Source organism: Microcaecilia unicolor, chromosome 2, assembly GCF_901765095.1.
Source record: "Microcaecilia unicolor chromosome 2, aMicUni1.1, whole genome shotgun sequence".
NCBI classification, from domain to species: Eukaryota; Metazoa; Chordata; class Amphibia; order Gymnophiona; family Siphonopidae; genus Microcaecilia; species Microcaecilia unicolor.
Window position 1 is genome coordinate 450,825,644 of NC_044032.1, and position 12,772 is coordinate 450,838,415.

Genomic DNA, 12,772 nt, shown 5'->3' on the forward strand with positions numbered 1-12,772 from the left:
GGCTGCAAGCGAGCAATGGCCTTTTACTGGGAGTGAACTCGGCCCTACAGACAGTCCACCCAGCTTTTTGTGTCTTTTGATCACAACAGGATGGGGGTCACTATCAGGAAACACATAATTTCCAATTGGCTGGAAGGTTACATTTCTTTCACTTATGCTGAGATAGGGCTGACTCTTGAGGGTCATGTCACGGCTCATAATGTCACTTGAAGTCGGCCTCAATACAAGAAATTTGCAAGACTGCACCATGGTCTTCAAACCACACATTCACATCTCACTATTGCCTTGAGCAAGATATCCACATGTGAGAATATATGGCCTGCTGTCCTTGGAGAATGCCCGCTACAGTTAAGTATCTTCACTTTCTTGCATGAAGGAAAACCGAATATGAAACGATGCTTAGATCAAGAAGTCTTCATATATGAAAGATATGGAGACTAAGTCAAGCAACTGAAGAGGGACCTCTCCATTAATAATTGTAAAGATAAAATATGATATTTAAAATATAATTTCAGCGGATACCAGTAACCAATATAAGTTCTTAACCACTGGAAAAACCTGATCAAATTTTTTAGTCTAAAAATTAATTTGACTGCCGTGTTTTAAAGGAGTTGAATTTTCCTTAGCAACTTCTGTGAAATCTAATTGTGTTAAAATCAAACTCTGAACTAAAAGACAAAAATAATCTTCCTTAAATCATTGTCAAACAAATCTAAGCTAAGTCTATAAAAAACTTTATTCACTTGCGGTTTCATTGTTAATGATGAATCTAAAATAATACCTAAAATTTTGGTAGTACAATCAATTAAGAGACATTGATATGGCCCAATTAAAATTTTATCCAGTATTGTGTCTTGATGGTTATTGAACCAGGGGACTTTAGTTTTGGTAGTATTCAATTTTAGTAAGTATGATTTTGACCAAAGTTCTATTTTGTTAATACAATTTATATTTTTCTGAAAAGTCCAATTCAAATTGGAAAGAGTAGGAACCAAGACAAAACTTTCATCAGCATAAGAGAGTAAAATGTCACCATCCTCTAATTTTACTTGACCTAAAGAGCTCATAAAAATTTTAAATAATGTAGGGTAGATTGATGAGCCCCGAGGCACACCACAAGATGGCATCCTGAATGAGATAATTCCATGTTTTTCTTCACTTTATATTGCCTAACATAACATAACATTTTGGGGCCCTTTTACAAAGTGGCAGCAAGCCTAACGTGGGCTTACCGCTCACTCTTCCGGGATTACCGCTGGCCCAACGCAGCCGCCAGTGGTCATCCTGCCCCGAGTGCGCACCATTTCCAGGAGAAAAAGAAACCCCCCCCCAGAAATGTCTTTCACAGTGATAACCCAGTGGTAATCAGGCATCGCCACACGCTGGGTTAGCTCAGGAGCCCTTATTGCCACCTCAATAGGTGGCGGTACGGGCTCCCTGCCACATGGCCCTGCGGTAAGATTTCTCTTACCACATGGCCATGTGTGCTGGGAGCTTTTTTACCTGCTGCAGTAAAAAGGGCCCTGGCGCATGGGAACAACAACCCCTATTGCTAGCGCAGGGCCCTTTTTCCTGCAGCATGGTAAAAGGATCCCTTTGTTCTTATAGCCCACAATACCTTACAGTTCAATGTGGATTACATACTAAGAGAAATGGACATTCCAAGAAATACAACAGAATTAATCAGCAAGCTTAATACATTCCCCCTTCTTCCATGAATCCTAAATAAATAAGTTTTAAGTAATCATCTAAAAAGTGCATACTTCGACTCCTTAATTATCAAAGGAGAAACATCTTTGCTTAATTTAGCTTCCTGATAAGATAGCAGAAAGTCTATGCATTTCTTTCTTACTTTACCCGTCATTGATGGAAAGGAGAATAAATTGATAGATCTGGAAACATGAGTAGTATTTGACAAAGCAAAACATCGAGTTAAATATAAATAAACAGAAGCTAGATCATAAGTAACCTTGTACATCAAACAGGCTAATTTGAACATGATCCTGTGGCTACTGGTAACCAATGAACTTTAGAATAATATTCTGATAAATGATCAGAACGTTTTAAAGAAAAGATCAACCTTAACAAAGTATAAGAACTTGAGAACAGCCTAGATAAATAACATGACAGTAATCCAAAGAATTCAATAACAAAGCTTGAACCAGTAGCCAAAACTGATAAATATGAAAAAATTTGCAAATACAATGTAGTTTTCACATAAGAATGATTTTTGTATCACCTTATAAACCTGAGGCTCCAAAGTGCTCGTAGAATCCGGCAACACTCACAAAACCTTCACTGAGGAGCAGAAAGAGTAAACCTGTTGACCAGTTACAATGCTGGACTCATAGGCCTTCTGGAGCCATTGATCCTATGAATTAGAAATTTGGAAAACCAACCAAATCCTCATTGGCAACAAAATCTAATTCAGATGTGTAAGCAATCAGCAAAGTCACTTCAGATTTCATCCAGATCTATTTAACAAAAGTGATCTCCCCCAGTGGAACTAAGGAAAGTTCAAATTTTCTGAAAATGGCCTGCTTCAAATTGGACTTCAAACTGTTTGCATATGGTTAGTGGTGGATAAAATAGCAGTAGCATCCTGGACTCATATGAGCTAGTTATCATGCATTGCAGGAAGTAGCATAATTTGCAATATCCCGTAACACAGCACTCCTGAACTACCTAAATGAAGAAAATGTTCTTTTGGTTTGGATTTAAACGACTTGAAATTAAATCTCGTGTATGGAATTCCTTTCAGATGAGGAAAGGCTTAAGAGGTTAGGGCTCTTCAGTTTGGAAAACAGATAGCTGAGGGGGAATATGATAGAGGTCTACACAATCCTGAGTAGAGTAGAATGGGTAAATGTGAATTGATTGTTTACTCCAGCCATTCCCAACCTAGTCCTTGGGGTATACCTAGTCCCATCAGGTTTTCAGGATATCCACAATGAATATGCTTGAGAAAGATTTGCATGCACTGCTTCAATTGTATGCAAATCTAACTCATGAATATTCATTGCAGATATCCTGAAAACCCAGTAGGACTAAGTGTACCCCAGTCAGTGTACCCCGAGGACTGGGTTGAGAATGGCTGGTTTACTTTTTTCAAAAAGTACAAACACTAGGGGACACTCCATGAAGTTACAGGTTAATACTTTTCAAATAAATAGAAGTTAATATTTTTTTTCACTCAACAAATAGTTAAGCTCTGGAACTCGTTACCAGAGGATGTGGTCACAGCGGTTAGTGTATCTGAATTTAGAAAAAAAGGTTTGGACACGTTCCTGGAAGAAAAACCCATAAACTGCTATTAATGTAGCCATAGGGAAAGTCAATACTGCTCTGAGATCAGTAGCATGGAATCTTGCTACTATTTGGGATTCTGCCAGGTACTTGTGATCTGGATTGGCCACTGCTGGAATCAGGATGCTGAGCTGGACGGACCATCGATCTGACCCAGTATGGCTATTGTTATGTTCTTTAAAGTAGAGTTAGAAAAGCAAGACAGTGCCAGCCAGTGGTATTGCAGGGTGATAAGAACTGATTACCAAATTACTGTTTAATAACAGTCATGCCTTCCCCTGTGCACCAGTTGCTTCTGAGTTCACCAGTCTGTACTCTAGCACTGGCCACTATTGCCTTGTGCCCAAGGCTGTCATACCACCTCTCCTTCTTTACTTATATCTCTCTTTTTCAAAAATCTTTCTTCTCTTTTCCCTCTTTAGTAAGAAGGGGATGATCACCATAGATCTGGTTTGTATCTTTTCCAGTTAAAGTGTTGGTGAAAAAGAAGATTAAGATTGTAAAGACGGTGAAAAAGACCTCAAAGAAGACAAAATCCAAGTCATCTGCCGACGAGATGAAAGGCATACTGGAGGAACGTATGTGCAGACTTTTGAATGCTATTGTTTTTTGCGCTTTACCTTTTCTCAGTGATTGGGTACTATCTGTAGTCATTCTATTTATGTCAAGTGAAATTATGGGTGGGGTTGGGGAGGTTGGGAAGGATTTGATTAAAGTTTGAGTTGCTATCCTATGTATAGCACCAGTGGCGTAGCCACAGGTGAGCCTGGGTGGGCCAGTGCTCAGGCCCACCCAACAGTACCACATGTTTAGTGGTAGCTGGTGGGGATCCCAAGTTCAGACAGCTGAAAACTTCCTCCTAATGGTAACCAAAACACTACTCTCCACGATACCAGTTTTCAGCGCATGCGTACTGCAGACTGCCATGGTAGAAAGAAGCATTTCCCCACCAGCTGAGATATTTTTGTTGGTGGTGGTTGGGGGGGGGAGAGCACTTGGTGCCCACCCACTTCTTGCCTAGGCCCACCCAAAATCTGTAGTCTGGCTACGCCCCTGTATAGCACGCTTACAGTTTGGCAAATCAACTTTGTTCTATTCTGACCAAGAATAATACCAATAATGTACTGTATTTAAGAAACAAGGCAACCTCTACATTTTTAGCCTTCATATGGTAAACAGCGGGGTGTTCAAGAGATGTGGAATAGCAATTGTCACAAAATGATTTAATCAGGGGATATGCAGACCTGGCAAACATCTCTTTGGCAGAATTTGAAAACTAAAGTGTGGTGAAATCTGGGCTTAACATGTTTTAACGCAGGAGTTTCCCATGTGCTAACCCCAGATTTAATGGGGCACTTATGGGGAAATTAAAAAAAAAAATTTTAAAGCAAGCTGTACGCTAATATCATTAGCGTGAGCCACCTGCATACAGTTTACACAGGAGCACTTACCACCTCCTATTTAGGTGGCGCTAGGCATTTCTGTGTTAACTCTGCACTTTCCAGTTAAGTGCGCACTAATCATAATGCACTAGCTGGATTATATGGGAATGCCTACTCTACACCCATAATAACAAAACCAAAAAAATCCCCAAATCACTGGTTATTATTCAAATAATACTCTCAGAAAAAAACCAGGATAAATGCTCCAAAATATTTTTTACGAAATATTTTTAAGAGTGCCCTCAGGGATATCCACTTTCTTTTAGCAGTTTATGATAACCTCTGCCAGGTGGTATAGCACTTCATTCATCGGGCTGCTCTTCATTTAACACCATACTTTATGCGATTTGTGTCACTTGTGTTTATGTGATCAGACATAAAGAACTTGATAAACCTTCACCAATTAAATTCGCCGATGACACAAAATTATTCAGGGTCGTCAAGTCGCAGGAGGAATGTGAACGATTACAGGAGGACCTTGCGAGACTGGGAGAATGGGCGTGCAAGTGGCAGATGAAGTTCAATGTTGACAAGTGCAAAGTGATGCATGTGGGTAAGAGGAACCCGAATTATAGCTACGTCTTGCAAGGTTCCACGTTAGGAGTTACGGATCAAGAAAGGGATCTGGGTGTCGTCGTCGATGATACGCTGAAACCTTCTGCTCAGTGTGCTGCTGCGGCTAGGAAAGCGAATAGAATGTTGGGTGTTATTAGGAAGGGTATGGAGTCCAGGTGTGCGGATGTTATAATGCCGTTGTATCGCTCCATGGTGCGACCGCACCTGGAGTATTGTGTTCAATACTGGTCTCCGTATCTCAAAAAAGATATAGTAGAATTGGAAAAGGTACAGCGAAGGGCGACGAAAATGATAGTGGGGATGGGACGACTTTCCTATGAAGAGAGGCTGAGAAGGCTAGGGCTTTTCAGCTTGGAGAAGAGACGGCTGAGGGGAGATATGATAGAAGTGTATAAAATAATGAGTGGAATGGATCGGGTGGATGTGAAGCGACTGTTCACGCTATCCAAAAATACTAGGACTAGAGGGCATGAGTTGAAGCTACAGTGTGGTAAATTTAAAACGAATCGGAGAAAATTTTTCTTCACCCAACGTGTAATTAGACTCTGGAATTCGTTGCCGGAGAACGTGGTACGGGCGGTTAGCTTGACGGAGTTTAAAAAGGGGTTAGATAGATTCCTAAAGGACAAGTCCATAGACCGCTATTAAATGGACTTAGAAAAATTCCGCATTTTTAGGTATAACTTGTCTGGAATGTTTTTACGTTTAGGGAGCGTGCCAGGTGCCCTTGACCTGGATTGGCCACTGTCGGTGACAGGATGCTGGGCTAGATGGACCTTTGGTCTTTCCCAGTATGGCACTACTTATGTACTTATGTACTTATGTAATGATGGCCAGCTGCCACTTCACTAAAGTTACAAAATCAAAAATAGAAATAGACTTATCATTGGAGACCCGCATCCTCGCTGTCTGAGCGTCTGAGTCCTGAGCGTCCAGACAGCCAGGACGTTAAAGCATTTTGCAGTAGTCTGTTCTCGTGTGCTAGCCCCGCGTTAAGGCCTTAGAGCCCATTAGTAAAAGGGCCCCATAGTTATGTACAGGGATATTCTCATGGACTGGTTCTTATAGCTACATTCTAAGGCCTAGGAGACTTGAGTTTGAGTCTTCTGTACATCAGGGCTAACTAGGGTAAGGTGTGCAATGGGGACACTGAAGTCAGCCATGGACAAAGAGAGGAGACTGGTGTCGCTACCACAATGAAGCCTGCTGAGCAAAGGAATAACACTTAGGGTAAGTCTCAGGAGCTTCACTATAAGCCTCCCTCCTGTATTCTGGGGACATGTGTGGCACTCATCAGTCTGCTTTGTAGAGGGGAGAGATCTATGAAAGAAGAAAAATGGGCGATAAAAACAAAGGAGTTGATATTCAGTGTGAGTTAACCAAGTAGGTACAGCTCCTACCAGGTTAATTCATGCTAAATGGGTCCTGCACAGATATCCAGCAGCATTTAACCAGGTAGAGGCCAATTTTCAGACAGCAGGAGTTAGACCGGCTAAGTCCCGCGGTTGACGCTGACAACTGATACTCAGTGCTGGACCGTTTACGGTGACCGGCATTGAATATCCAGTTTAACTTTGGCCGGTCAGACTTTAACCAGCCAAGCCGATATTCAGCGCTAGCCAGTTAAAGTCAGACCAGCCAAAGCTATTCCAGGGTTTCACATAGCCAAATATGGCCGCCAAACTTGACCAGTCTTCTACTACTACTACTACTAACTAGCATTTCTAAAGGTCTGACTTTTAAAATTGGCGGATAGCCAGTTATATCACCTGATACAACCAACTATCCGCTAGCTGGCAATATTCAGTGGTACATGACCGGCCATGTACCATTGAATATCGTCTGATAGCCGGTTATCCCGCATTTAACCTGCCAGGTGTCAAGCCTGGCTAGTCAAATGCAGCTGAATATCAGACTGCCTCTGCACTATCCATTTGGTCCCAGGGTGGTCTGGAGGGCAAAGTCTGGATGAAGGTTGTCCTTTTATCTACGTAGTTATCCAGGTGCCGGTTTGAATATCGCTAGTACCTACATAAATCTCCAAATATTCAGAGCCAGTAACTGGGGACAGCCTGGAGCTAAATATTCAGGTATAAAATGCCCAACATGGCCAGCATTTGACAAAACACCAATTGCCATTGCTGAATATTGCCCAGAAAGAATATTTAGAAATTTCTTTGCTCCAAATGAGAACTTTTTGTTTCAAAGAAACAAATTACTGGAGGTTGATATTCAGTGGCATTTATCCAGGAAGAAGTGGCTTCTACCCGGATAAGGACTGCTTACCAGGACCAGCCACTGACTTTCAGCACCATTATCTAAATAACACCACTGAAAAGTGCAACTGACCACCTCAGTACTATCTGGATAGTATCAGGATGGTGCAAGGGCAGAGACGGGAATTATACAGTAAGCAGCAATATTCAGTCTGTTAACGGGGTAACAATCCAGATTCAGTTAGGACAGCAAAAACGCTTTGCTAATGTTATCCGGGTAGTTATCACAGATTTTGGACAGAATACCACAAACATCTGTTCAGTGCTAGTATCTAGGTACAGCCTGGCGCTGAATATACGAGCATAAAAAACCCACAGTGGCCAGTATTTGAAAAAACGTTGACTGCCGCAGATTGAATATCAAGAGGATTGATTTTAACATGTAACAATTAAACTGTATTCCTTGGGTGCAAGTCAACATTTTTTTCAGAGTCAGGGAAAAAGTTGAATTTTCCATATGATCTTGTGTGTCCTTCCCAACCTAATGGAATCCTGGAAAGAAACTATATGCTGAGGCTCAAAATATCTCCATCTCTCTGGGAGCAAAACAATTCTCCAAAAACTGAACAGAAGGGGACCAAGTTTAGCATGGTAAAAGAACCACAAAAGAGACACGTGGGGGTAATTTCATAGTAGACCATCTAAAAAAATTTCAGAATCCTCACCTATTTTATGAAGGCTACATAGGTGTCTATGTGGTCCTCTTACTAAGCTACAGCAAAAAGTGGCTTTAGGTTGCATTTATGCTGGTCTTTCCCATGTGCTAAGGCCATTTTTACCACAGCTATAAAATGACTGATTTTCTATTTTTTTGTATTAATGGCCTTGTGCAAATGTTGCAATTAGCACACACCACACACAGATCAAAAATACTGCTTGCTAACATTGATATCCTCAAAAAACCAAACTAGCAGTTACTTAGTGTCTATATTGAATCGGGGGAAAAGTCTCAACTACTGCGGCAATACATCTCAATCATTGATTGCACGCAGTGTGTGAATGAGTTCTCCAGCGTCACTAGCAATTAACAGATGTCTTGCGGTATGGCTCCCTGAAGAAGAACAGCGAAACGGGAACGTTGGAATCAACACGCAAGCTGGAGTTTACTATAGAAAGATAAGTTTACTTGTTTACTCAACCCTTTGACTCTATAAAAGAGTTCGATATATGAGGATGTGTTGCATGAACAGATTTTATTTTATTTTTCTTACAATGTGGCTTACATATTATATACAGGTACTTATTTGTACCTGGGGCAATGGAGGGTTAAGTGACTTACCCAGAGTCACAAGGAGCTGCCTGTGCCTGCAGTGGGAATTAAACCCAGTTCCCCAGGACCAAAGTCCACCACTCTAACCACTAGGCCACTCCTCCACTCCAAGAAAGGACTTAAATAATAAAGAAGATACTAATCTACAGGGGGTTTTCAGTCTATGATTACTTTTTTCAGCGTGCAATCAATGATTGAGATGTGTTGCCGCAGTAGTTGAGACTTTTCCCCCTATTCAATATAGACACTACGGAACTGCTAGTTTGGCAATTAGCACACAGCCATTAAAAATGAGCACTTATTGCCACTCATTTTGTAGGCGGTAGGGGCTCACATGGAATTCCTGCTCTAACCAGTTAGCACACGCTAATGTAGATGCACTAACACAGTGGTTCCCAAACCTGGTCCTGGAGACACCACAGTCAGTCAGGTTTTTAGGACATCCACAATGAATATTCATGAGAGAGATTTGCATGCACTGCCTCTATTGCATGCAAATCTCTGTCATGAATATTCATTGTGGATATCCTGAAAACCTGACTGGCTGGAGTGCCTGCATCTTTTTTGAGATGCAGTCAGGGGTGTGCTGGTAAATTTTTAACAACAGGCTCTTTCTCCGGAAGTAGCCAGCTCTGAAGTTGGAAGGGCCAGGGGTGGCCGGGTGGGGTGGGGTGGGGTGGGGGAGCAACACTTGCCTCTCTCTCCTCCCTCCCTTCGTGCGGGCATGCTAGGCATACCTTTGCTGGCAGCCAATAAATGGACTGCCACCACTCCCAACGTCTTGCTCTGAGCAGCATGCTGTAAACAAGGAGTGGAGAGCAGCAGTAGTCTATTTACTTGGCTGGCAGGGATCAGCATCCCCACCAGCAAAGTAAAAGATAATTCAGCAGGGGGCCCAAGCCCACATTTTGGGAGCCAGTTGTTAAAGTAGCCATGGAGGGCCCTACTTTAACAACCAGCTCCCAAAATTCTTAAAAACTTAACAACCGGCTCTTGCGAGCCTATGAGAGCCTGCTGCAGCACACCACTGGATGCAGTGATCAGAACTGCACACAGTATTCAAAGTGCAGTCACACCATGGAGTGATACAAGGGCATTATTACATTCTCAGTTTTGTTTTTCATTCCTTTCCTAAATCCTAACATTCTATTTGCTTTCTTAGCTGCTGCTGCACATTGAGCAGAGGGTTTCAACGTATCATGAACGATGAAACCTAGATCCTTTTCCTGGGCAGTGACTCCTAATGTGGATCCTTACATCACGTAACTATGGTTTAGGTTCCTCTTTCCCACATACATCACTTTGCATTTGCTCACATTAAAAGTCATCTGCCATTTGGATGCCCAGTCTTCCAGTCTCGTAAGGTTCTCTTGCAATTTTTCACAATCCTTTTGCAATTTAACAACTTTGAATAACTTTGTGTCATCAGCAAATTTAATTACCTCACTAGTTATTCCCATCTCTAGATTATTTATAAATATGTTAAAAAACAGTGGTTTCAGCACAGACCTCTGGGGACCCCTGCTATCTACCCTTCTCTATTGAGAAAACTGACCATTTAACCTACTCTCTGTTTTCTATCTTTTAACCACTTTTTAATCCACAATAGGACATTGCTTCCTATCCCATGACTTTCTAATTTCCTCAGGAGTCCTTCATGAGGTACTTTGTCAAATGCCTTTTGAAAATCCAGATAAACAATATCAACCAACTCACCTTTATCCACATGCTTATTCAGCTCTTCAAAGAAATGTAGTAGGTTGGTGAGGCAAGATTTTCCTTGACTAAATCCATGTTGGCTTTGTCTCATTAATCTGTGCTTATGTATGTGCTCTGTAATTTTGTTCTTTATAATAATCTTTACCATTTTGCCTGGCACCGACGTCAGGCTCAACTGTCTATAATTTCCTAGATCATCTCTGGAACCCTTTTAAAAATCGGCATTACATTGGTCACTCTCCAATCTTCTGGTACCATGCTTGATTTTAAAGATAAATTACATATTACTAACAATAGCTCTGCAAGTTCATTTTTTAATTCTGTCAGTACTCTGGGATGTGTACCATCTGGTCTAGGTGATTTGCTACTCTTCATTTTGTCACATTGCTCCATTACATCTTCCATGTTTACCGAGATTTGTTTCAGTTTCTCTGACTTGTCAACATTGAATACAATTTCTGGCACCAAAACAAAGAATTCATTTAATCTCTCCAGTATGGTTTTGTCTTCTCTGATTACCTCTTTTATCCCTCAGTCATTTAGCAGTCCAACTGATTCTTTTGTTGGCTTCTTGCTTCTAATATACCTAAAAAAGTTATTCTATGTTTTTGCCCCAACACAATCTTCTTTTCAAAGTCTCTTTTTGTTTTGACCTGCTATTCCTTATGCTGTTTCCTATTAATTTCAGTCAGATCCTTCTTCCATTTTCTGAAGGATTTTCTTTTAGCTCTAATAGCTTCCTTCACCTCACTTTTTAACCATGCCGGCTGTCGTTTGCCCTTCCTTCCTTCCTTCCTTCTTTTTTAATACATGGCATATGTCTGGTTTGTGCTTCCAGGATGGTATTTTTGAACAACATTCATGCCTGATGTAAATTTTTGACCTTTGCAGCTGCTTCTCTACGTTTTTTTTTTTTCGGGGGGTGGGGGGGTTGACTGTTCTTCTCATTTTATCATGGTCTTCTTTTAGAAAGCTAAATGCTAACATATTGGATTTCCTGTGTGTACTTACTCCAGAGCTGATATCAAATTTGATCATATTATGATCACTGTTATCAAGCGGCCCCAGCACCATTACGTACTGTACCACATCATGCACTCCACTAGACTAGGTCTAGAATTTTTCCCCCTCTTGTTGGTTCCTGAATCGGCTGCTCCATAAAGGAATTTTACCTGCCTAGCATGCATTGATGTTACATTTACCCAGTCAATATCAGGGTAACTGAAATCACCCATTATTATTGTGTTCCTCAGTTTGTTAACCTCCCTAATTTCTGATAACATTTCTACATCTGTTTATTATCCTGGCCAGGTGGACAATAGTACACTCCTATCACTATCCTTTTCCCCTTTACACATGGAACTTCTATCCATAGGGATTCTAAGATGTGTTTCATGTCCTGCAGAATTTTTAGTCTATTTGATTCAAGGCCTTCCTTAACATATAATGCTACCCCTCCACCAATTCAATCCACCCTGGTATGACAGTGTTCCACTAGTTATCTTCCTTTCACCAGGTCTCTGAATTGCCCATTATATCTATCTTTTCATTTAGTGCAATATATTCTAACTCTCCCATCTTATTTCTTAGGCTTCTGGCATTTGCATATAAACATTTCAAACAATGTTTGTTGTTCCTGTTCACAACTTGCTCAGCAGTTGACAGAGTTAATTTGCAATCTTGAAAATCTGTCTGCTTTTTATTTAAAAACACCTTGTCTACAATGGTTTCAATTGCAACCTTGCTATTAGGATGCCCTACCTTCCTTGTTTTGGTGGTATCTTTTAAAAGTACCTTGTTCCGATTCATGCACTTTTGAGTCACTGTCAGCCTTCCCACAATTTCTAGTTTAAAAGCTGCTCTGTCTCCTTTTAAAATGTTGATTCCAGCAGCCTGGTTCCCTCCTGGTTAAGGTGGGGCCCATCCTTTCGGAACAGGCTCCCTGTACCCCAGAATTTTGCCCAGTTCCTAACAAATCTAAATCCCTCATCACTGCACCATCGTCACAACCATGCATTGAGACGCATTTTGGCACAGTGTTCTAATACCAGGCTTAAGTGCCCAACTTGCACACCAGGATTTATACCAGGTTTCAGCAGGCGTAAGTCTTGTGCCTCGAGAACCACAAGGCTTCTTCTAGAGGTAGTGGCAGCCATTTTATACTGGCTACCATGAAGGGCTCC

General features: G+C 41.2%; 1 protein-coding gene across 1 annotated transcript in view; it reads left to right on the forward strand.

The window, feature by feature from the left end:
• CPXM1 (carboxypeptidase X, M14 family member 1) overlaps positions 1 to 12,772 on the forward strand; it is a 158,116-nt gene that overhangs the window by 27,807 nt on the left and 117,537 nt on the right. Inside the window, exon 2 of the mRNA XM_030190934.1 lies at positions 3,774 to 3,884. Within this exon, the coding sequence (XP_030046794.1) occupies positions 3,774 to 3,884 (111 nt within the window). The remainder of the gene's footprint in view (positions 1 to 3,773; positions 3,885 to 12,772) is intronic.